We start from the raw sequence: 26039 nt of genomic DNA, 5'->3' as shown, positions 1-26039 counted from the left end.
CTCCCTATCCCACCCCTCCAGGTGGTCACAAAGCACCGAGATGATCTCCCTGTGCTATGTGGCTGCTTCCCAATAGCTATCTGTTTTACATTTGGTAGTATATATATGTCAGTGCCACTCTCTCGCTTCATCTCAGCTTACCCTTCCCCTCCCTGTGTCCTCAAGTCCATTCTCTACGTCTGCATCTTTATTCCTGTCCTGCCCCTAGGTTCTTCAGAACCATTTTTCTTTTATTGTTAGTTTCCATATATATGTGTTAGTGTACGGTATTTGTTTTTCTCTTTCCGACTTACTTCACTCTGTATGACAGACTCTAGGTCCATCCACCTCACTACAAATAACTCAATTTCATTTCTTTTTGTGGCTGAGTAATATTCCACTGTATATATGTACCACATCTTCTTTATCCATTCATTTGTCGATGGACACTTAGGTTGCTTCCGTGTCCTGGCTATTGTAAATAGTGCTGCAATGAACATTGTGGTACATGACTCTTTTTGAATTATAGTTTTCTCAGGGTATATGTCCAGTAGTGGGATTGCTGGGTCGTATGGTAGTTCTATTTTTAGTTTTTTAAGGAACCTCCATACTGTTCTCCATAGTGGTTGTATCAATTTACATTCCCACCCACAGTGCAAGAGGGTTCCCTTTTCTCCACACCCTCTCCAGCATTTATTGTTTGTAGATTTTTTGATGATGGCCATTCTGACTGGTGTGAGGTGATACCTCATTGTAGTTTTGATTTGCATTTCTCTAATGATTAGTGATGTTGAGCATTCTTTCATGTGGAAAGCTTATCTCTTCATCTGCCCTTTTCCTTCACAGAACTTTCTACAAAACCAATAGTGTCTTTTCCTCTTTGCTCAGATTAGAAGCCTCAAGGGCATCTTTTACCCTCTTCTTCTCTAGTGCCGGTGTTGGCCAAACACCAAACACCATGCACTGTCAGTTGCCCTTCAAAAACAAACAAACAAAAAACAAAACTTCATTCCTTCTCTTCCTGATAATTCTCACTAACCTGGCTTGTCACCAGTCTCATACTTGCTTATTCCTTCAGTGATCAAACTTTTAATCTCATCTCACCAAGACATGTGCTGGCCAGATGTGTTTCCCTAGAGCCTGCCCTTGATTATATCTTCCTCCTGCTCACAGACCTTTCATATATTTCCCTGTTTTCAATAAAATTGCATCCAAACCTAGCCTGGCTTTAACCAGCTCTTTTTCCGACTATTCACCTTCCTGAAACTTCTTTTCCAGCCAACAGTTTGACTCATGATTTCCTGATCCCTTTCCTTCTGCAGTCTCTGTCACTCATGCTCTGATGTCCACCCATGTAGATCGTTCACCCCTTCCTGCCCATCCATCTGGCTTCTCCCCAAATTCAACACCTGATGAAGTCTTCCCTCCTTCTCCATGCTGCAGTCTCCCTTACCTCCACCTTCCTTTAGTAGCTCTTATTTGTCTATACAGGCAATTTCATAATTTAATTTCTTCAGGTTTATGACCTTTCTTCTGATTGTGATAACGATTTTCACTTCTTTAGTTTTTACATAGTTATAGGCACAACTAGACTGTAAGTGTCTCCAGGGCAAGAGTCTTCGCCTTGCCTGTATGCCCTATAATACTTAAAAAACACTAACACTAAAATATAAAATCTGTGAAGGCTGGCATCTTTGGCCAGTTTTGTTCACTGGTAAGTCTCTAGTATCTAGCATAGAACCAGGTACATAGTAGATGCATAGTAAATATTTGCTAAATTGTAGGTGTTCAGTAAATGTTTGATTTGATTAAACTGCTGCTGCATTAAAAGTCGCTCGCATCTCTTACTTACTATAACCGAGAGGTATTATAGTGATAAAGACAGGGAATGCAATTTACAGCCAGAATCTGTTCCACAGAACTTGACTTCTCTTTCTAAAAGAATTGTTTTCCTGCAGATATTAATGAATGCCAACTACAGGGTGTGTGCCCTAATGGTGAGTGTTTGAATACCATGGGCAGCTATAGATGTACCTGCAAAATAGGATTTGGGCCAGATCCTACCTTTTCAAGTTGTGTTCGTAAGTAATGATCACTTTTTATTACTATTTTGCATGTTTTTTGGGGGGGTGGGGGGAAGGGGGAAGTATCCAAAAGAAGATAAATACTCAGTGGTCAACTGAATATTGTGAATATGCAGGGAAATGTCATTAAAACGACAGGAGGGAGGAGGCGGCCTGATATACTACAATAAATCTGTTTATTTAAAAAATGCATTTTTATTGTGTTCAGAAAAAATGACAGCTTAACCTTAAGGTAGAGAACAAGCACACAGAGGAATTATGCAAAGAAACAGTTAATTAAAATTAGCATACCTAAGACATGAAAGCAGATTTTTCCTTCATGAGTATTTTAAGCATTGTTTAGGTGGAGTGAAACTTTGTCCCAGCTTCTGTCTTTAATTAGTCCAAATTCTGAGTCACTTCTGTCTGATTTAATGAGGCTTCACTGTACTTTCTTGGTTGGAAGAGTCTGGGAAATAGTTAGCAAGGCTCTGTTTCAGATTTTTTTATTCAATTCTAATTTCAAATATTCTGTTCTGTTGTCCTCAAAAACCACTGATATGTGTCCCTGAAGTTAAACTATTTTGCCTTACAAATCTGTCTCTAAGATTTTTTTTTAACTTGTTAAGGATAAAAATCATCCATCAAACCTTATGTGCTAATGTTGGTACAGAAAATGTAGTTTCTCCAAAAAGACACTCTTGCCACAAAACCTAATCCAGTGTAATCAATACAGATCACCTGACAATTAGATGTATGCATTTTAGACGTAAAGGGCTCAGACACAGAATTTTTTAAGACTACCTTATTTTTAAGGTACTTGTGCCCATTATTACAAAGTAGGTAAATGCAACAGATTTTTCAAAGTCACATACGATTAAAGGTTAAACATTTTAAACTAATGTATGGCAGAAAACTGTCGAGATGTTAAGAGCAATCCTGCATTAATTTTTGTCTTGCTAGGTTTTTGTTTTTATTTACCTGTTTTTATAATGTGGCATTGGTATATGTTAAGTTGTATCTTTCTGGTCCCCAGTTTTAAATTTGTCATATCATCAAGATATATTTTTCATGAAGGTACCATCGTTTGCTTTTAACTGTGCGTCTCTAACTCTGTGCCCTAAGCTGATGGATAGACATGGTGAAATAAAGACAAATGTAATAAAATAAAAATGGCAATCTCATTCATTACTTTTAGAGGAGTTTGTTGAGTGTTTTGGAACGTTGTTACTAATTACTACTATTTTCCTTTGAAACCTGTCAAATACAGATTAGGAAATTTTGCACATAAGTTCTTCCGTGTTCTTTCACAGACAGTTCTGATCATAAAGCAGGCAGGCACCTAATTATAGGGCTTTTTTTGGCAGGTGATAAAATTAGACTGTAAAATTATGCTTGCATACAAGGTACACTTGAAAACTGATGCAAGGATTTGGAAATTTCAGGCCAAAAATGACATCATTGACAATATCCAGATAATTTAGGGATAACTTCTGGCTGATTGGAATTACATGAGTAGAGTATTGTAAATACAGTTGTATAATTTAAGCATAAAACATTTTTAGAGTTTGAATATAGAATTTGTTGTGAATATTTGTTTTTCCTTAAATAATTTGCTTTGTAGTCTGGTTAAAATGACTACATTGAATGTTGTAGATTAGGTACGCTTAGAGGACTGGTCGCAAAGTGTTTTATTTGACTAGATCTGATGTCTAGAGCTAAGGACAGACATCCAGGTTTTAATAAGATTGTAGAAACCTGCCAATGAGATTTTTGAAACACACTTTCCTTAGCATTTATTTTCCCTGTCATTGCCCAGATAATACTGAACTTATTAAACAACCATCCATTCGTATTTGAAAAATAAATAATTTAATTTTATGGTTCAGCTACAACAGCTGAAACGATAAGTATTAGGAGATGTTTGTTGCTAGTTAAATGTTCCCGTTTAGAGTTTGAAGTTAAAACCTGGGCTCTTTACCAGCATTGAGTGGGCAGATTTATTTCTCTTTCCTCTGAATTTACCACATGTAATATCACAGAGTGATGTAAAGTCTTTCAGGATTTGCGACTTGGTTCAATCCAGTCTGATTTGTGGGTGAACCATATTCTGGAGAAGTTGATAGGGAAGTCTGAAGAGAAGGAACATCTTGAGAAAGAATGAGGGGAGAAGGTGATACTTACAAAGTAGGGGGGGAAAGCACTGGCAAATTGGTGGTACCCTTGATAGTCATGCGGGAAGTAGCAGAAGGAGACCGGGGGTCACACTTGTGCACACACGCATGCACAGACACGCACACAGACACACAAAGGCACTGAGCAAAGCTATCATTTGGAGTAAATGCTCTTGCAAGATATAAAAACAGCCTTGGCTAGACCGTGGAAGCAGATGGAGGAGATTGACCACGTTTGCTCAGGCAGCATGAATTTAGGGCATATCCAGGCCATAAAAGGTGTGGCTGACTCTGTGAACTCAAAGAAATGCACTTGGCAGTGGCCGAGGAGCAGTAGGAAGCTCTCCCTGTTCTTGAATACGCTGAGGTGAACACCCTCAGAATTCCTTGACTGCAGCCAAAGGTTGCAACCGCTTCACTTTCTCTCCTTGCCCGCGCCCTGTCCTTGACTTAGCCAAGCTGAAAGAAGAAAGTAGGAGAGTTCTGGCGTTTGCTGTCTCCGACCTCTGTGTCTGTGGATCAGGGCGTTGCTGCAGTAGCGTTCTCCAGACCTGCTCCTACCTCTCTGTGGGGAATGGTGAAACTCCAGGATTTCTCAGAGCCAATCCAAGAAAAGTATAATAACCTGTGCAGTCGGAGTAGGAAAGCTTTCTGACTTTTTAAGCTGCAATTAATTTTCTTCAGAAATTCAAGAGCTCCAGGATGAATGCTGGGGAGGGTGTGTCCACGGGTTCAAAGGGCCCAGGTAAAAGAATTTTGAGGGGCTTTCCTGGTGGCGCAGTGGTTGAGAGTCCGCCTGCCAATGCAGGGGACATGGGTTCGTGCCCGGGTCCGGAAGGATCCCACATGCCGCGGAGCGGCTGGGCCAGTGAGCCGTGGCCGCTGAGCTTGCACGTCCAGAGCCTGTGCTCCGCAATGGGAGAGGCCACAACAGTGAGAGGCCCGCGTACCGCAAAAAAAAAAAAAAAAAAAAGAATTTTGAGCCTGCATATTTGCTGTTTCATAATATTCTTGACCAATGGACTTGGTGCTTACTGACAGAAAGAGAGGGTTAGAGAGAAGATGTGCTTCTGCCCTAACTCTGGAAATCATGAGATGCCAAACTCATCCCTTCGAAAAGCCAGTCATATTCATGAACATCATTTCTTTTTAGTTTCTGCAGCTTCCTTATGAGATATGAATTATTTTACACAATAGGAAGCTGAAGCTAGGAGAGTTTAAGTAACTTTTCAAGATCATATAGCTTGTAAATGTCATTTGAGGTTTAAAATTGGGTTTTGTGCCTCTAACTTTAGGGTTCTAGATCAGGGATTGGCAAATTATAGCCCATGGGCAAAATCTGTCCCGCCGTCTGTTTTTGTAAATAGTTTTATTGGAACACAGCCATGTCCATTCATTTATATACTGTCTAAGGCCGCTTTCATGCTGCCATGGCAGAGCTGAGAAGTTGAAACAGAGACCAAATGGACCACAAAGCCTAAAATATTTATCTTGCCTTTCACAGAGAAAATTTGCTGACTTTTGGGCTAGATCAATGCTGTCCAATAGAACTTTCTGTGATGATAGACAGTGCAATACAGAACATTTCTGATGTGATAGACTAGTCACAAGTGGCTGGTGTGACTAAGGAATTGAATTTAAATTGTATCTCATTTAAATTTTATCGAAGTAGTAGTATGTGGCTAGGGTCTAACAAATTGGATCTCATAGTTCTAGATCTTTTTTTTTTTTATAAAGCTGATTGGGTAAATGACTGCTAGATCTCTCTAGCAGAGAGAGAAAAATGGGCTTTCCTTCCTGACTTGGTGGTTTTGTCCATGGTGACATTGTTCTCCCCAGAAATGAGGCTGGGAACCTCTGTGTCACCTCTGACTCTGTCATCTCCTTTGGTCTCCAAGAAAGTCATTAGATCTTCATAATCTATTTTCTACCTTTTCCTTTCTTCCCACCTCCTCTGTGGCTGTCGCAGCTTAGGCTCGTAGTTTTCCTCACTTAGTGGTCTCACAGCATCATGGCCTTGAGGTTGTACAGACAGATCTGTGCCAACTGTTTGCTCCCACGTAAAAGCAGTAACAACCAAAACCGTGACAGTAATGTAGTAATCTTTACTGTGTACTTACTAAGTGCCAGGCACTGTGATGAGTACTTTATATAGATTATCAAATATAATACTTCCCAGATTTCTATGAGGCTTGTAGTGTTGTTCTTCCTATTTTAGAAATGAAGAAGTTGAGGCACAGAGAGTTTAAGGATCTTTCCAGAAGTCCCACAGCCTATAAGCGGTAGAGCCCAAATTTGAAACTCCATTTGTCTCACTCCACAAGCTGAGCCCTTAATCAGGAAGAGGAAACTGGTCTAAATTGACAGGAGCAAGTCATCTATTTAAGTGGAGCCACTATTTAGTCTCACTGTAAAATGCTGGTCTGACTCTGCAGTGGCCTCAGAATCATTGTTTTCTTTAAATTTTGGTTCTCGCAGAATTTATTTTTAATAACCCATTTCCTGAAAAGGGTGCCTATGGGCTCTTACTTCCCTAGGAAAGTCATCTCTCAGACTCCTTCTAACAGTGTTACTTGCCCCCCACACCTGCATCCCAGCACTCATCCCATTGGGACTTTAAGCTTTAATGGCATGAAACTCTAATGTGGAATTTCATCCAAGAAGTGAATAAGGATATTGGAGGTGTTTGGGGGAGGGGGGGAGTGAAAACAAAGTAGTAGGAGAGGCTAGCTGGTATGCTGTCTCCTCAAGTCTTCTCTATTTTTCAACTTGTTCCAAGTACCAGGTTAATTTATATCTGCTTAATAATATTTACATTTATGTTTGAATTGATAAGAGCAGCATGGCTTTGAAAGTTTAATCAGAGTTGGTTGTACGACCCTATAATTAAGTATAAGTTGGTTAATACATTATTGGGGAGCCCAAATGTGAGAACCATAGCATCTTCCCTTCTCACGGTGGTTTGTTATGTAATCACCATCAGCATTGGATATATTTGGTGGAGATTCAATACTATACTTGGGTATAGAGCTATATGTTTATTTCTTTGGAAGATTTTTCCCATGTCTGTCACCAGGAGCAAAAGATTTGTTTTCTTGACTGACTGATGTGGCATTTCTAGTAGGGTTTACGCTTCTGAAATGTTTTTTCCTCTATATAGAGTACCTGAATCTGTGCGCCTGAACCTTAGCAACACATCCTACAAAAAATACAATCTGCAAAACCCATATTTCGGGGTACCTACATATATGAACCTACCAGCACGCTTTGTAATTCCTCCTCATTGCTCTGTCCCATTCCCATTTCCACCAATTCTTTAGCAATCTTTGGGCAATATTGACTTTTTTTTTTAGTATAGTGTAAATCCTTATGATGCAATAGACTATATAATCACGTTTATTATATTTTAAATAATAAATGTAGTATACTAATGAATTAGCCTTTACAACCAGCCTTTCAGTCTGTGGTTAAAGATACTCAGACAGTAGAAACACCAATCATGCATCATTCTAGGTAGCATATTGTTCCTGGGTTTATGTGTCATGTTGAATGTGAAAATGCTAGAGGTGTTTAATGAAATAAGTGAATTGCCATATAAGTCATTTGAAATGATAAAAGAATAACAGGTGACTTAGGCATTAAAATAGAGGCCATTTTAAAGGGCACATCCTGTTAGAAATCTGAGGGAGGCATAAATTAACACTTTTTGATCCACATAATTATAGAGCAAAGAAAATTTGAATCATAGGAGCATTAGTATAATTTAGGTATGTAAGCCAGACCATTCCAATGGCTTTCTCCTGGGATTTCTTCCATCTTTGAAGGAGCAGATTTTTTTTATTAATGGCTTATTATTATGTGCACTTGGGGTGAAGCACAATGTTTAGTTACAACATGGTCTGATGTTCCCTGACACACCAACAGCTGAGTTTTGATGATTCTGTAAGCCAGTGATTCTTATTCCCTTAAAGACCCCCACTTGAAGTGCGTTGGAAGCTGTCGTGGAAAAAACAAACAAACACCAGTATCCTAGCACTTAGGGAGAATCTCTGGGTTAGGAAACGATGCAAGGACAAAAACCTATAAAACAGAGACCTTTCAGGAGAAGATGTTTAGGAGGAATTAGCTTCCTTGACTCCTGTCATTACGCTCCACATGATAAAATGCCTAACATTTTGCTTTTTCTGTGTGTGTGTGCGCCACGCATGGAGCCTCAACCAGAGACTTGCTTTAATGAACAAGCAATCTCTTATAATTCACTTACACACAAATACACACACTAATCCCTTAAAAACTGAATTGCTGATTTGGAGTTTGGGGTTAATCTGGGCGGTAGGCCTGATATGTTACTTTAAAGTGGAGTCCTTGGATAGAGGAGCAGAGTAAGTGTAACAGGGATGGTGCCTAAGGTAGTATCACTACCCTGGATATGAGGGCGAGGTGGATACCAGGGAGCGAGTGTGGACAAGTCAGCGCAAGGGGCCAGTGTCGCCGTCTGCCAATGTCCAGGGTTTGGGGAAACTCTGCTCTGCTTTAAATGGCCCTTGTTCTTGGGATCTAGAACTAACCTTAATGTGATTAGTGTTATAATTAATCCCTACCACGTGTAAAATAGGCTCTTGTGAGTTGCCCTGACGTTGTTTCTATGGAAATATGTGTTGTGAATTCCAAACACTTTGGTTGGAGAAGAAATTTTGGAGCAAAATCCTTGGTGAGCTGATTATCCTAGAACTATGTATATGTTCTTAAGATTATACAACTTATATAGGGAGACAGACACACACCCATATGCTATATAATTGATGGTCAGTCATTCCAGAAACTTATCCTTTTGGAGGTAATAACCATACTCATAAATTTTCTTTTACTTTTCTTCTGTGACCTTTAATCTTTCATAGCTGACTTGCACAGACTCCAGAAAGTGAGTAGGAGAAGGGAGAGGAAAAGACTCAAACTTCTCCCTTTTACCACATTTTTAGTAGTCTTGGGCAAACCTGGCCTTATTAGAGGAACTAAGTTTTGAAGCCTTAGGAAGGCCTCCTCTGCTCCCCTCAATCCTCTGCTCCACCCTCCAACTCACCCATATCCTTTTTTCGACTGTTTTCACTTTGTTGAAATTCTACCACTACAGCAGTGATCAAGTCGTGTGCAGATGCCCCTGAGAGGATGGAGGTACCTGCCTTTATTAATAAGGCAGGCTGACGTGTATTTTGTGTCTACTCTGAAGCAGACGTTTAGCATGTGATATTTTGAGTCTATACACTGAGCTTGTCACCTATAAGTGAGGGAGTTACTGAGGCTGAGCCAGTGTATGAGTTAGCATTCTCTCCAGGGAAATGGAGCCAATAGCGTGGGTGGATGAGAAGGGATTTTTAGGGAATTGGCTCACATGAATGTGGAGGTTGGCAAGCCCCAATCTGCAGGGTAGGCTGGCAGCCTGGAGGTCCTGGGAACAGCTAATGTTGCAGCCAGAGTCTGAAGGCTGTCTGCTGGCAAAATTCCTTCTTCCTCTGGGGAGATGAGTCTCTTTTTCTCCTAAGGCCTTCAACTGCTTGGATAAGGCGCACCCACATCCTGGAGAGTCATCTGCTTGACTCAAAATCTGCTAATTTAAATGTTAATCTCATGTGAAAAATACCTTCACATCAACATTCAGACCTGTCTTTGACCAGCTATCTAGGTTCCGTGGCCCAGTCAAGTTGACACGTAAACCATTGCAGCCAGTCAAAGTGACTTCCCTAGGTTATGTTGCTGGCAAGTGGTGGACACACTATGTGAGCCCAGGTCTGTCTGGATCTAAAAACCCTTGCTCTCTTCACTGTGCTGTAGTGCTTTCATTGAATCAGGTTGTTTCTTGTAGCAGAGATGTCAGTCGTTTTGTGAGAATGAAAATTAAGCTCTGAGCGGGAAAGGAAGGTGATTTGGAAATGCCAGGTGCTAGAGGAATTGGGTAATGGAAAGGCAAATTGGGAAAAGCTCATTTGGACACTGATGCAGTAGAGAAGAGCTTTTGTTGACATGGGGAATGAACAGAGAGGTGACCATCAAGCTTGGTCTATTCAGCAGTGTGGACTTGGCCTGGAACTGGCTCTGTAGAACATTCTCCATGCACATTTACTCTAGAAAATGATCTTTGTGAAGGCAGGGCCATGTCTTTCTTATTCTCATAATTGCCCTATGTGCCCAGTAGCTGTTAGATTAATGAAGTCTCATCTACTAAATTTATAGAAGAAGAATCGGAATGAGGACTTAGGTACTGGATGACTGTGGGCGGATGTGCTTTTGCGATGTTTCCTGAGGAGTTGAGGATGTCATCTGTTCCTTCTCTGGTGTGCTGTCTGGCTGGACCGGGGGCCTTGTGTGGCATTGCCAGTCAGAAGCTGTCCTCTGCCTCCCATTTGCTGGTCACTAGCCTAGGATGAGACCAGATAGGGCCCTGCAGGCTCTCACGGTCCTCCAAGCAAGAAGAGTGATAGCTGATTTGTAGTATCTACTATGTTCAGTTCCTGACTTTCCATGATACCTGGCTGTTTACCAAATTCTGCCCTAGAACTACCTCTCTTATGGCTAAATACAGGACAACAAATGAGGTAGTGATTGTGATAATTAGGTTTTATAGTTAGGTTTATTTGGGCAGGTTTATTTTGGTTGAAATTATTTGTTCTCACTCACGCACACATAGTTGATTTTCAACACTTAACTAAAATGGAAGAAGGGACCAGACAGAGACAGGGACGTTTGATGTCCTGACTCTCAAACTCACTTGGTCAATTGACCCTAAATCAAGAAGGGTAATGCCCTACATCTAGACAGATTTATTCTGAAGTATGATTTCTAATCCAAACTTTTAGGTTCATTTTACTATTATGTGAAATGTCGAACTGGTTTTTGTCGTTTCTTGGGTGACGTCAGGCCTTATCTCTCTGCTTCAGCGGATACCCCTGTGATCTCTGAGGAGAAAGGGCCCTGTTACCGACTTGTCAGTTCCGGAAGGCAGTGTATGCACCCCCTGTCTGTTCATCTCACCAAGCAGCTCTGCTGTTGTAGTGTGGGCAAGGCCTGGGGCCCACACTGTGAGAAATGTCCCCTTCCAGGCACAGGTAAGACATGCCCCGCTGTGCGCTCACATTCATTCCTGGCCACACAAGCACACAGGATGATTTGGGCAGCTTGGGTTATTTGTGGTTTCTGACTTTAAAATTAGTTATTAATAATGCGATGTGTTTTTATCCCTTTTGTAAAAACCATGAACATACGAGGTTGAATCAGTGGGAAAAATTACACGCAAAGAGCTTTTCCCATTTGTGTGTAACATTAGACTTCCTTTTGGATGTTAAGAAAAGCCATTGCGTTTTATCCCTAGCTTCTAGGGCCCTAAGTCTGTTGTTTGAAAGTGTGGAGAGACCAGAAAGCCCTGTTGGACTTGCACTTTCCTGATGATTGCTCACCGCCTGCACAGCGACTAGACCTGGTGCAGGTTAACTCTTTCACTCATGTATTGAACAGGTGCCTCTCAGGTCCTGTTAAGAACATTGTGCTTGATTTCTCCAGTTGGAAATGGAGAAAATTATATTCACTATGAATATCATTGATTGAATTTATGCTCTGAAGATTAATAACTCAAGGGCAGATCCTGCCAAAGCTCCCATGAACTTCTGGGTGGGAGCTGAACATTAAGAAGTGATGATTCTTTATCCTTCAGTTGAGTACATAATGGCCTAATGCCCTGAAAGCATAAATTTATCTAAGTGCCTTGCTTATACCAGGGAGTCACCAACTTCTCAAGCAGGGTCAAGTAGAGTTAAAGAGAAGAGAAAGAAATATACCTGCAGATACTGGGCATGATATTATCAAAAAAGGAGTGGCCCCAATTTCACTGGCATGGGGTAGGCATAAAAAAAGTCTACTCAGTTTCTTGTTCCATAAGGTGCTTCCCGCATAGGGAAGTGTATTAACTCTCACAGGGCCATTTAATGTCTTAAGCCTATAACTTGCACTGTTGCAGACAAGTTTTAAATATAAATTTAACTATCGTGAGCCATGTTTGTTGATGGCTAGGATCAGAAAGAACTGGTAAAGCAGAGACAGTATAATGTTGATGGTAGTTTGGTTTACTGGGTAACTTGACACATCTCCAGAAGGCCCTAGTATCCTCCTGTGGGATCTGATCCTCTCAGTATTAAAAAGTAATAATCAGTTAAATTCGTGATCTTGATAATTCACAGACCCACTTTAAGTTCAATTTTGATAGTTTTTGTAACCCTTACATGAAGCATAGATCAAGACGGTAAATGTAACAGCGGAAGACCTTTCCATAAAGTGCAGTAACTAAGTTTGAAAATAATATTAAAGATAAAATTTTGGCACTTAACCAGTTTCTGGATGTATGGTGATTTTCATAAGAGTAATGTTTAGTTCATTCATGCTTCAAATATTTGAAAGAAAAACATTTTTGCTAGAAACATCTATTCTTCCAGATGAAAATTGTATTTCATAGTTAAACATAAAAATGAGGTTCTACCATTTAATGTGTGATCCTTAGAAAAACGAATTTTAGCATGTTTTAAGGAGTATTGGGGGGTTTTATTTTTACCAAGAGCTAATTTTAGGTCCAGAACATCAAGAGGAGATCTCTTGTTCAGTGGAAGTGAAAAGTGACTTATTTTACTTTCGGTTTTAAAAGTAGAAATAAAAACGTTGACCATGAGCTCCTTGGTGTCTGCATTTGGTAACTTGCCTCCAGCGCTGACACCAAGGGGCTTAGGTGGATCGTTCCTCCTCGGGCCACACACTGCCTTGCCTCTCTTGTCTTTCCCCTTGACTCATTCCTGGCGATTATGCGATGGAGGCTAGCGAATCACAGGTCCCCAGTCAACCTTTTTTTTTTTTTTTTTTTTAAAGCATACAAAACCACCTTCCTGGCGGGAATAGCGGTTCCAGTGCATAGAATATTTCCTAGCCCTCAGGATAATTCGACCAGTTGGTCATGGTCAGGCTTTTGCTCACTTGTCATCCCTCTCCTTGAAAATACCTACATTCTAACTTGGCGTGTCCTTTTTTCCTTTATTTCTACCCGTCATCTCTTTAGCATGTGTATTTCGCTGGATTCCTTTTCACCATCCTGAGAATCTCTCTTCAAAGCCACTTGCCCTGTTTCAATCCTTCTTAACCAGCCTCCCCGTATCAGCTGATAACCTCCATCCTGGCTGAGTCCTTTGGTTTCTTCAACTGGAAACAAATTAGGATGATTTCAGCACCTCATTTCCCTCAATAGTGATTTCTTTTTCTTTTTCAACCTTCTTGCTAGTCATTTAACTTAGATGTTACTGAGTTCCTGGTTAATAACTAGTGAAGTTAGACCAAAGCAAGAGGGAACAGTCTGATTTTTGCTGATATTACACTCCCCCTGAGATATATATAATATATATAGTATGTTCTGTACCTAAAAATCTAATGTATTACATATATTTTATGTGTGTAATACATGATATGATATAGAATATTAAATAGAAAATATGATATGTATGCTATCTCCTAATTTGTAGCTGACATGTTAATATATATAAAATATGTGCTCTCTATATGCTATATATGCTATATATATATATAAAATTCTGATTGGGTAGGATAAGGAATTAACAGATGGAGAAATGTTTAGTAAAAGAAAGGGTTGGGTTTTTTCTGTAAATATGCAAGTTTGACAGAAATTCAAGCATTTTGCATCTGTTTTTGAAGTTTTTAAATGTAACTATATTAGTGATGATTTATTAAGAGATATTCATCATGCTGTTTTCCTCTGTATAAGTTTGCACTTTTAGATTTTTAAAAGGAATATTTTCCCATCCCAAATCTAGCTGCTTTTAAGGAAATCTGTCCTGGTGGAATGGGTTATACGGTATCTGGCGTTCATAGACGCAGACCAATCCATCACCATGTAGGTAAAGGACCTGTATTTGTCAAGCCAAAGAACACTCAACCTGTTGCTAAAAGTACTCATCCTCCACCTCTCCCAGCCAAGGAAGAGCCAGTGGAGGCCCTGACCTTCTCCCGGGAACAGGGGCCAGGAGCGGCGGAGTCAGAAGGTGAGAGTGGAAATGGATCGCGGACCTAGCCATCTGTCTGTGGGTCTTTGCTTTGGTTTCCCTGCTTATAACCTCTAGAACAGGGGTTTTCAGCCTTGGCACTATTGACAATTTGGGGTGGATAGTTCTTTGATGTGAGGGGCTGCTCTGTGCCTTGTAGTATGTTTAGCAACATCCTTGGCCTCTAACCCCTAGAAGCCAGTGGCACCCTCCCCCTCCCAGCTGCTACAACCAAAAAGGTGTCCAAGTATCACTAAGCGTCCCCTGAAGGCAGAATTACCCCTGATTGAGAACCACTGCTGCAGAGTAGTATGTACCTAGCAGGTGGCAGGATTCCACGGTCATCTCAGGACATTGTCTTGTGTTTGGGAGCTACTTTTTCTTGGTGTTTATTCCTGGAGAGTGATTCACATTTTTCAGGGAGTAGCCTGAATTCATTTCTGTGTCTACAGGGCCATTTAATAAATGTGTATTTACTTTAAAAAATGGAATCCATAGACTTTAAAAAGTTAAAGCGTCAACTGAGCGTCCATGAAATAGAGTCTCACAGGCAGTCAGGGATAGGGGGAAGCAAAGTGAAGAAAGACAGGATCAATGAAATAGATCTTGGAGATCACCTAGTGAAGTCTTCTAATTTACATTTTGAGAAACCAAGACTTAGAGCAACTGACTTGCAGATGTCATACAAAGAGTATGTGATATGACCAAAGAGCACATTTTTCCGAGGAAGTGGTTAAGGCCGGCTACTCCAGAGGGAGACTGGAGACAAGGGGCTTTGACTCTGGTTCGGAAAGAGGGATTATCTATCTCCGTCTCTCCATAGAAACCAGCATGTCCAATACTTTGAATATCTTTGTCACCACAAAAGTGCTCACCCCAGATGGGAGGAACAAAAATCTTAGCTTTGTGTGGAATAGGTATTGGCTTTAATAAAGCTCCTGTTGACCTTTCACACTTGATTCTTAGGTCAGAATTCAGGGTGTCCATTTATGGGTTTTGTGAGGGGGGAAGGTGCCCAGGTTAGTGAGGCGCTGGGAGCTTGGCAAGGAAGAGAGGTCTCTTTTCAGGGCTCTGAACCTCTGTGTGTTCTAGCCTATTTTATTCCCCTCTCTCACCTGCTGCATTTCTCCTTGGTTAGGCAGACGAGGTAGGACCTCGCCTAGAATTGAATTGACAGTGCTGGCCAGTTTGCTCCTGTGCACTTGGCCAGATGTTTGCACCTTCTCCGCCTTGGCACAAGCAGGAGGAAATAGACTGTGGTCCAGATTCTGCCTCAAGAGTTTCTTGGTGGTGGGTTAGACAGGATAGAAAGTTAGTTGACTTTTTCTAACCACAAGAGCATTGCAGCAGTGCTAACAATCTGGTGCCCTGATTGGTTTTACAAGTCAATGCATCTACCTTTTATATTAATGTTTATAGAGACGTTGACTCATGAGAAAAATCCCTGTGATTATTGATCTAAGGCTTAAGGACTAATTCTACGTACTGATTTTTGAAAAGTGTTTCAAAATAGAAAGGCATAATCACTCCCGCCACCACCCTATAATAATGTCGATGATGGTGTAACCTGTGATTTGTTCAACATACTGATGCTAATCTCTCATTGGATCTTGCTGGCTTGTGATTCTTTTCATGATCTTGTTAGCATATCTTCCTGAAAATGCTCACAGGGCTTCATTAAAGATCACTACGCACTAAGAATGCAGCATCCTTTCTTTGGTCTCTTATTGAAATAGGACGTTCTCTTTTAACAGTGACATCAGAAAGCATTTCAAACATTATTTATTATGTTAAGGATAAGTATAATGAATATGTTTGTTTTCCAAGGTGTGGGAAGTTCTACAAAATTGAGATTAGGCATGAAACAATGTACCAGGAAGTGTTGCCTCCTTTAACTTTTTTAGTTAGCAAGTGAGTTGGAAAGAACTTCATCACATCTGCTACCTGATCCCCTGTAATTGAGGAATGACATAGCACAGATACTTTGCCCCTATCAGTCGTGTAAAATTCTCCAAAATGGTAGATGACCATAATTCTGCATTTGATTTAGTTTGATTCTTAATCCTGTTGGAGACATACTGAACTTTTGTTGCTTTTTAGAAAATGAAATATTATGTAATGGACTGTCTTAAATTGTACTAATGTCCTTCTTTCTTTTTTGATTTTAGTGGCAACTGTACCTCCTGAGAAGGTAATTTATTCATTGTTTGCAAGTCGTCTTTTGTTACCTTCAAAATGACATTCTTCTAGATTATGTGTGATTTTTTAAGACTTAAATACAGTAACATGTCTATTATGTATTATTTTGTTTAAGGAAATATAGCATTCATTCATTCAGTAAATATTTATTGAGCACCTACTGTATAACTGGCACTACTCTGAATGTTAGGAAAACAGTAGAGAACAAATCAGACAAAACTCCTTGTTCTCATGGAACTTAAATCTAGGGAGAAAAAAACGATAGGACTGATGGGAATCAGGGGCTTAAGTGAAATTCAAGGAGTCAGTTCATGGCCTGGACCATCTATGGAAGGAAAGGTTCTGACATGTTTATGTAATTGTGTATTCTCAGAGTGCATATATATACTGAGTGATGTACTTCTTAGTTCAGCTAATATTTGACGTGCATGTTTGAGTTAAATTGGAGTAGGAGCAGAGCTTACCCTTGAAATTTATAATCAAATGCTGGGATATTACTTCTTTAAAATTTTAGAGAAATTTTAATCTATCTTTTTTTGGCACCAGAAAAAGGCTATGAATTGTGATATTTATCAGTAGAAAATACTGGCATTTGCTGGAGCTCTGTCCTATTTATGTAATATTGTTCCTTGTCTGAATATTTCTTTATTGGTAACATGAAAATTAGGTAATTATTAAATGTTTATACACTTGTGTAGTGTTCATTCAGTTGGCAAGAATGCAGTAATTATTAGGATTTAGATGGGTCATATACATATGTGAATTATTATAAGTAGTTTTTTAAATCTTTAGCTTATAAATAGGGGGATAGAATAACATAAGTGTTAAATGTGCTGAAAGAATCCAGAAAAAAGGAACGATTTTAGACTGATAGCATCCAATAAGGAAAAATGTTACATTATATTGACCCCAAAAGAAGTACAACAGATATGCATATTTGCAGCTCTTGGGTAGCATTTCCAAAGATCAGTGATGTACAGTAGTTTGCAATTTTGTTGATTTTGAATTTCGTTCTGGGTGATGAGTAGGAGGAATCCTTTAGCCCATGAGTGGGCCAGCCAGCTCCCTGACAACCTCATCGTATCTGATTTTGTTCTCCTCTGTTTATGATTGAGTTTATGGTAACTCTCATAAAGGATCTGAAAGAGGGCCTGAGAATTTGCTTGTGTACTTTTCCTGCAGTTTATTTGGAGAGGAGGCAGTGGGGAAAATGCAGCCATAGGCTTTGCGGGCTTGACTTTTTGCAGAGGTCTCACGATATTAAAGATTGATGAAGAGAAAGCAGGGTGGTCCCTTGATGGGAAATTACATGCACATAGGTGCAGTGGAGGGAGGGGACAGCAAGAGGTCAATTAGGGGAGCGGGGGAGACTCCGTTAGAAAGAGAACTTGGTGGGGGGACACTGCTTTGGAAGGCTTGGAACACCAAACTGCAGTTGCAGTCGGTGGGGAAATACCCTCCTCCTCAACTGGACCGTACTTGTCAAGTGGAGAAGTGACACTGGTTAGGAAGTAGGAAGTCGGCCGCCCCATGCTGCTGGGGGTGGGAAGTAGGGGGGCAGGTGTGGAATTCTGTCTGTAAGCTGCGGGAGTGGACTCACATCTGGTCATGGTCTGCTCCTTGCTAGCATTGACCATGGGCTGCAGGGGGTGGGCTGCAGTTGAGACTGACTGGGGTCACCTTTTAATAGATAATAGAAAAGCTAGTCTGTATTCTTAAGAAGAGGGGGAGACTCACCGGACAGGAAGCGTCTCGGAGACAGTCGGCGACCGGATGGCTCTAGGTGAGACAGAAGCCAAACAGGAGGAGGAAGTGGAGGGGTCAGCTTTTGAAATACTTCAGTCATGACGAAAAGAGAAGCAGAGGAGCTGATAGAAATTGAGACTGATGGAACAGAGAAACCAGAGTGCTCAGAAGAAAGCATTGTTGAACAAACCTACACTCCAGCTGAATGTGTAAGCCAGGCCATAGACATCAATGAGCCAATAGGCAATTTAAAGAAACTACTAGAACCAAGACTGCAGTGTTCTTTGGATGCTCGTGAAATTTGCTTGCAAGATATGCAGCTGGATCCAGAATGAAGTTTATTTGACCAAGAAGTAAAGACAGATGGACCTGTACAGCTTAGTGTACAGGTAATTTCTTACCAAGGAATTGAACCAAAGCTAAACATCCTGGAAATTGTTAAACCTGCGGAAACAGTTGAAGTAGGTATTGATCCAGATGCCGAAGCAGAAGCGCATCTTGTTGAGGAAACTCAAGTGATAACTCTTGATGGCATAAAACACATTACAACCATTTCAGGTGAAACCTCAGGACAAGTGACGAGATGGGCTGCTGCTCTGGAAGGTTATAGGACAAAGCAAGAACGTCTTGGGGTACCCTGTGATCCCATACAGTGGTGCACAGACCAAGTCCTGCATTGGGGGGTTTGGGTAATGAGGAATTCAGCATGACCGATATAGACCTCACTACGCTGAATATTTCCGGAAGAGAACTCCGTAGTCTCAACCAAGAAGATTTTTTTCAGCGGGTTCCTCGGGAAGAAATTCTCTGGAGTCATCTGGAACTTCTTCGAAAATATGTATTGGCAAGCCAAGAACAACAGATGAATGAGATAGCTACAGTTGATCAACCTGTGCAAATTATTCCAGCATCAGTGCAGTCTGGTACACCAACAGACATTAAAGCTATAAATAGTAGTGCAAAGGCAGCTAAAGTACAAAGAGCTCCAAGGATTTCAGGAGAAGATAGAAGTTCACCTGGGAACAGAACAGGAAACAACAGCCAAATCCAACTGTGGCAGTTTTTGCTAGAACTTCTTACTGACAAGGATGCTCGAGACTGCATTTTCTTGGGTTGGTGATGAAGGAGAACTTAAGCTAAATCAGCCCAAACTGGTTGCATAAAAATGGGGGAAACGTAAAAATAAACCTACAATGAACTATGAGAAACTTAGTCGTGCATTAAGGTATTATTATGATGGGGACATGATTTATAAAGTTCAAGGCAAGAGATTTGTATACAAATTTGTCTGTGACTTGAAGACTCTTATTGGATACAGTGCAGCAGAGTTGAACCATTTGGTCACAGAATGTGAACAGAAGAAACTTGCAAAGATGCAACTCCATGGAATTGCCCAGCCAGTCACAGCAGTAGCCCTGGCTACTGCGTCTCTGCAAACAGAAAAGGATAATTGAGCCCAGGACCTTTTGGGAGTCCAAGGTCTTGCTTAAATGTTAGAGCAAGTATTGCTCTTACCTTTATTACTGAATTTGAATCTTCTTTTATTTCTAGACTGTACAATCTGATGTATGATTTTTTTATATGTATTTCATACTCTTGTGAAAAAAAGGAGGAGGAAATGTGGGAAAAAGTAATAAGTGCTCAATGTTTCTAGAAGACGCATCACAGCAGGATTAACTGAGATGGGGAGAAAGAGGAAGCTTGAGAGGTCGATTAGATGACCACAGGAAACTGAGAATGAGAGAGTGAGTGCACACGAGGGTAATGGGGGCTATGGATGTGGAAAAAGATGAACAAATATAAGGAATAGTGGAAATGAGCAGGGCTTGGAATGAGGAATGAAAGAGGGGTACTAAAAAGTGACTTTAAACCTGGACAGGTTAATGGCTGTGGCGTTAATAGAAATGAAGAAGGTGGAATCAGAGCCTGGATGCTTTGGGGAAGGGATGGGTTTGAGGAATTTGTGGAATATCTAAATGGAGTTACCATGTAAGCACTCATGCCTACACAATTGGGTCTTTGATGACATACTCAGGCAGGATATCTATTTTATCAAAAGCAGAAAAGGTGATAAGGTAAAAGGGAAACAGAGGCCAGGGGAGTGGGCTTTCTGGAAGATGACAGTGATTAAAGCAAGGAGTGCTTTAACCAGGAGTGGTGATGTGAGCGCTCTGGGCCCACAGTGGTGTGAGTGAGGTCTCAGATCCTTACCTAGCCCGACTGTTCAGTCTGCAGGAGCCCTAAGGAGCTGTAACTGGAAACTGAGCCCTGGGTGCCAGTCTGTTTCTTTGCTTCTGGCCCAGAGGACAGGAGTGGTCAACAGGATGTGTGAGGTGTTCCTCTAGGTCCCTATTTTTCTGTTGCTGTTTGACTACCTGTATTCTGAGAGGTGGAGGTGTAAAGTTACTGTAATGACTGACCGGCTTACTGTATTTTAATGTATTGTGTTCTTTGTTATGGCATACCTGTATCCATTACTTAATCTGCAAAGTGTGGCTGGACATTTTATTTGGGCAGAAGCCACATGTGAATGAGGTGATGGTGGAGTTCTCCTCTGGGGTCAGTTTTGCCTCGTTCCAGACCAAACGTGGGCCCCTGAGCCAAGGCATTCGTTTAAAATATCTGAAGAGACCTTTTGCTTTGGGCCCCCGGGAAGTGGGTGAGGGTGTGTGCACATATCAGCACTGCTGGGAAAACTCAAGGGCTTAGTATAGTAGCAGCACAGCAACGGTTCATTTTTTTTAAATTTCAAGCAATTGCCTGAGTTTTTGTGTACCTGTGATATTTGTTGCCTTTCTAAGAGTAAAATTTATAAAAATAGTAATATGTGGAAACTAAAAATTCCTACTTTCTGTTTTCTTCTTTTTTTCTTTTTAATACAACCATCTAGGAAATACCTTCATTGGATCAAGAGAAAACCAAACTTGAGCCTAGTCAACCCCAGCTCTCTCCAGGCATTTCCACTATTCATCTGCATCCACAGTTTCCAGGTAGCCTGTGTTGATTTGTGCTGTTTGTAAGAGTACTATGAATAAAAGAGTAAGATGAGGATTTTTTTGTGTCTTTGGTTTTCAAGTTTTAATCAGGAGAGTTCCTAAGTGAAGTAAAATGTGAAATACACTTATGTATATTAATATACTTATATAATGTTAGTGTAAGTATGGTACAGTCAATCCTTCTTTATCCGTGGTTTCACTTTCTGCGGTCAGCTGCAGCCCAAAAATATTAAATGGAAAATTCCAGAAGTAAACAATTCATACATTTTAAATTGTGCATTGTTCTGAGTAGCATGATGAAATCTCGCGCTGTGCTGCTCCATCCTGCCTGGGACGTGAATCATCCCTTTGTCCAGTATCCATGCTCTATATGCTTCCTGCCCGTTAGTATAGGAAAAAACATAGTATATGTAGGGTTTGGTACTATCTGCGGTTTCAGACATCCACTGGGGAGGTCTTAGAACATATCCCCCTCAGATAAGGGGAGACTACTATATTATAAGTATTATAATGATAAAATTTTTCACTATTTTCTGTGGTCAGGAGTAGTATATATTATTAGAACATTATTGAGGTTCATCATTTGATGAAGGGTCATTTTTCTTGGCTTCCAAATTGCTCTCAGATATTCTTGCTAAATGTTGAAACCAGGGCTACAGGCTAATACCATGAGCTTTAGGGACCCATAGCTGTTCCTATATCCAAGAATTACTGTGGTATGTTGTTAGATTAAATTATGCTTGCATTTTGAAATGGATCTCAATGCACATAACAGCCTTTAATTTTCATTTTATTCCCTCCTTCCTCGTATAGTAGTGATTGAAAAAACATCACCTCCTGTGCCTGTGGAAGTAGCTCCTGAAGCTTCAACATCAAGCGCCAGCCAAGTCATTGCACCTACTCAAGTAACAGGTAGGTGCAGTACTGATGTCACAGAGCCTGTGGAGGAGACGTGGATATGAACTTCATTTTAAATGTAGTGTCAAAGCTGTATCACATGTATCACAAGATTGCTCATGGCAGAGTTAGTCGTAAGAGCAAATATTTGGAAATAATCTAAATACTGTTTAAAGGAGGAATATGTTTAAACGAGTTATGGTACATGTGCAGCGGAATATCACATAGCTATAAATGTTTTAAAAGTATTTAATGTTGTGAGGAGATGCTTATGGCAAAATATTAAGAAATATAGAACACAGTGATTCCAGTTTTATTTTTTAAATGTTTACAAACAGAAAAAGTTCATCACAGTGTTTAACCATCCCCAGTTGATAGGATCACGGATAACATTTATGCTCTCCAATATATTTTTATATATTTTAAAATTCTTTATAATAAACATATATTATTTTAATCATTAGTGACAAATTATAAAGATTTATCATAATTTGTAACCAACAGCCTGAAAGTTAATATCCTTAATGTATAGTGAGTATACATCAGCAATAAAAATGCTGATAGAAAAATGGAAATAATGTAATCAGGTAATTCATAGATAACATACCAAGAAACATATATGTAATAGGAAGTTTCAACTTTACGAGTAGTCAAAGAAATGCAAATTAAAATGAGAATTCTTTATTCTTAACAAATCAGTATTTAATTTTTACTAGAGTGAAATTGAGGCTCTCACACATAGCTGAAAGAAATGTAAACTAGTTCAACTTTTCTGGAAAGCACAAACTGGCAATGTGTGTCAAGAACTTTAAAAAATCTTCAAGACTTTTAAGTCAGTATCCCATATTAAAATAACTAGTATAAGGAAATAACGTCCCCGCAAACTGTTGTAATGGTTTATATAAATGGACGCTTACCACAGCACCATGTATAATAGAGAAATAGAAAAAAAAACCTAAGTATTTAACTATAGGGAAATAGATAATTATATCTACATTGAAACAGTATGCTACCATCAAATATTACAGTATTTTTGAAGAATTTTTATTAAACTCTCTCAGAAAATGGTCACAAGATATTGTTAAATACAAGATGAAGTATGTGAAAATGAAGGATACAGTGTATTAAACCAAATATGTATAGCTGATTCACTTTGCTGTACAGTAGAAACTATACAACATTGTAGAGCAGCTATACTCCAATAAAAATTTAAAAACAAAGAAACACAAGGATTTACTGTGTAGCACAGGGAACTATATTCAATATCTTGTAGTAACCTATAATGGAAAAGAACCTGAAGGAGAATATAAATATATGATTGAATATAAATATAAAAAAAAAGACATACGTACATTGAGAAAATGCTAGAAGAAAATACATCAGATATTAGCAGTGATTATTTTTTGTAGTGGGGTCTGAGGTTCGGGTGTTGTTTCATTTTAGAATTTTTTGTGTGTATTCCACATATTCTTGTGTGGAAATATAGTATTATAATCAGAGAAAATATCACTAAGATGTATCACAGCAGCTTAAGTTCCTGATGTCATTGCAGGATGAGGCTGGCAATGGGTTGGCAGGAGAAGCTAATAGAGGAGTTTGCAGCCTCCCTTAGAATTTCACCTCTTCAGAAACATGACATGCATCATTTCCAATAGACATGTGCTTGGTTAGATGTGTTAATTAGTGGGACTGTGGTGATCATTTCACAATGTATACATATTAAAATATCAAGTTGTACACCTTAAATACATACAGCTTTTATATGTTTTAAAAAACCAAAAACTTTTACCCATTTTCTCAAAATTGTGGATGTAATTTCTCTTAGATACTTGAACTGATACAGCAGACTAGAAAGTGTTTTTAAAAAGCACCCCTGCCCCAAGGTGAAATGCAGTTGACTAAATAGTGCAGAGTCACATCATGGACCCAGCAGTGTGTTTTCACCTACTTCAGGGATACCCTCAAGGTGCAGCTGCACCCAGAGCCATGGTCTTCCCACATGAATGCAGGGCAACTGCTCTTTGGTTTTACTATAAATACCGAGTAAAGTGTTATAGAAATGTTAGCTATTCTAAATATTTCTAGTGATACGGTGAAATGCTAGTGATTTTTTTTTTAATGGCTGTGGCTAAAATTGTTATTCTCTGTTCTGAAGTCGCATGTATGTCTACCCACTTTATTAATCCCATCTATGAGACTCTGCTATGCAGTGCAAGGCATACAAACATGTAATATACCATCTTGGTCAGGGAGGATCTTCTCATTGTTTATATCAGCATTAAAAAGAAAAATTGCAGTCTGTCAGTGCAAAAGTTCTTTCAAGTACTGTTTCCATTTTCCAATGTGAAGACATACTTTTCTGCCTTTTTAACAATGGCTGACTTCAACCATCAGACTTCTTGCAAACTAGCTTTGTAGAGGTTAAGTTTGGCTGGATAAAGGTAGCCAATCATTTAAATGCAGGCCTGTGAGGAATAATAAATTGCAGTTACTCAGCTTCAACTGAACTGCGGAGCTGATTGAAAAAAATGAAAGTAGCTGTGCTATATGAAGTTGTTAGAAGACAGCTTAATTTGAGTTTGGCAGAGATACAGGGCTAACATCTGCTATCACATGTTTGAAGCACAAATATTTCCTTCCAGGAAACAAGTGACATTGAAATTTTATCTTCATGCAGCATTTGTAGGTGCTCTGACTTCATATAGTAAAAGAATCTTTCTAGAACAATCCATGGGGAGAACATTGTAGATAGTCTTTGAATTTAAATGGCTTGCAATTTTTGGAGCCATACTACATGATCTGTAATCTACACTAGAACAAGAGGACTGTTTTGTATCAAATTTAATTGAAATCAAAATATAGATGTTCCCATTGGTTTTGATAAGAGAGCCAAACATGTAGATTGAAGGAGCAATCTGATCATTTCTTTCTGAAACATTAGGCAGTGTTTTTTTGGTTTTGTTTTGTTTTGTTTCCCCTAGAACACAAAGGAGGTAGATGTTTGTCAGTCTTAGTTTTATCCATAAATTGAAGAAAGGAATAGAATAATAAGTAGGTACCTAAAATAAACAAAATAAGCTCCACATTGCTCGACGATATCTTTATGATGCTGAGGTTGGAAGTAGCCTTTGCAGATTTCATCAGACTCACTTTGACTTGCAATAATTATAAAGTGAGCCACGTATTTGCAGGGAATAAGTGTGATACTTTCCACTCTCAGCAGCTCAGTTGGTGGTTTGCAATATTATTGGTATACTGTTTCCAAATAAATGATACATTTCAGCATATAAATTCTTGATTTAGCATAGTATCTTAATAGCTCAAGGGTAGGTTGGAAAATCAAACCTTTATTTCTCTGGCGAGTATTTACAAAGTGGGAACATCTGCTTCAGTTGTTGTGGGACAGTTTATGCTCTTTGTGGGGCAGTTAGGAAGCCAGGGCATTTCTGTAAACCTTTCCGTGAGTTGACATTTGATGCCTTCCTCCAGCTCTTCCTAAACTTTCTCCATGGCCCTTGCAGACCAGCCAGAAATTATTCTTTGACTTTCAATGACTGCTTTGTGTAAACCTTTGTAATCATCATGGCCCAAACATTATAACAACAATTTTGCTCATTGGATCTTTTCCAGAACTCAGAAATGACCACTTTATAAAAACCTTTGTCCCTGAAGCATATTACCAGTATCATGACAGCCTCAATAAACTATGTATGCTAATGGAAGGTGAACTTTTTTCCATGTTAACTCATCATGCTTTAATATTTCCAGCTCTGTTTATTTATTTATTTTGAGTAATCACATGATGAGGAAAAAAGCTAAAGGTCAGCATACTCACTTTCATATTTTTGTCAAAAGCTCTTTTTCATTTAATTCTTAAAAATAAAAACACCAAACTCTTAAGCC

General features: G+C 39.5%; 1 protein-coding gene and 1 pseudogene across 8 annotated transcripts in view; both read left to right on the top strand.

Annotated features, from left to right (window-relative positions):
• Positions 1-26039, top strand: part of LTBP1 (latent transforming growth factor beta binding protein 1) — a 423732-nt gene that overhangs the window by 268510 nt on the left and 129183 nt on the right. For 5 of the 7 annotated variants that reach the window (XM_079941107.1, XM_079941104.1, XM_079941110.1 and 2 more), the window contains 6 exons: positions 1938-2060; positions 11149-11316; positions 14071-14298; positions 16467-16489; positions 21134-21233; positions 22053-22151. In XM_079941107.1, coding sequence (XP_079797233.1) covers positions 1938-2060; positions 11149-11316; positions 14071-14298; positions 16467-16489; positions 21134-21233; positions 22053-22151 — 741 coding nt within the window. The remainder of the gene's footprint in view (positions 1-1937; positions 2061-11148; positions 11317-14070; positions 14299-16466; positions 16490-21133; positions 21234-22052; positions 22152-26039) is intronic. The other 2 variants (XM_079941106.1, XM_079941105.1) reach the window with 2 other exon arrangements.
• LOC307196144 (GA-binding protein alpha chain-like) lies at positions 18307-19876 on the top strand (annotated as a pseudogene). Its single transcript has one exon. The product of its transcript is annotated as a GA-binding protein alpha chain-like (transcript).

The sequence above is a fragment of the Stenella coeruleoalba genome (genome assembly GCF_951394435.1).
Source record: "Stenella coeruleoalba genome assembly, chromosome: 13".
In the NCBI taxonomy this organism is placed as follows: domain Eukaryota; kingdom Metazoa; phylum Chordata; class Mammalia; order Artiodactyla; family Delphinidae; genus Stenella; species Stenella coeruleoalba.
This window is presented reverse-complemented; position numbering and strand designations above follow the sequence as displayed.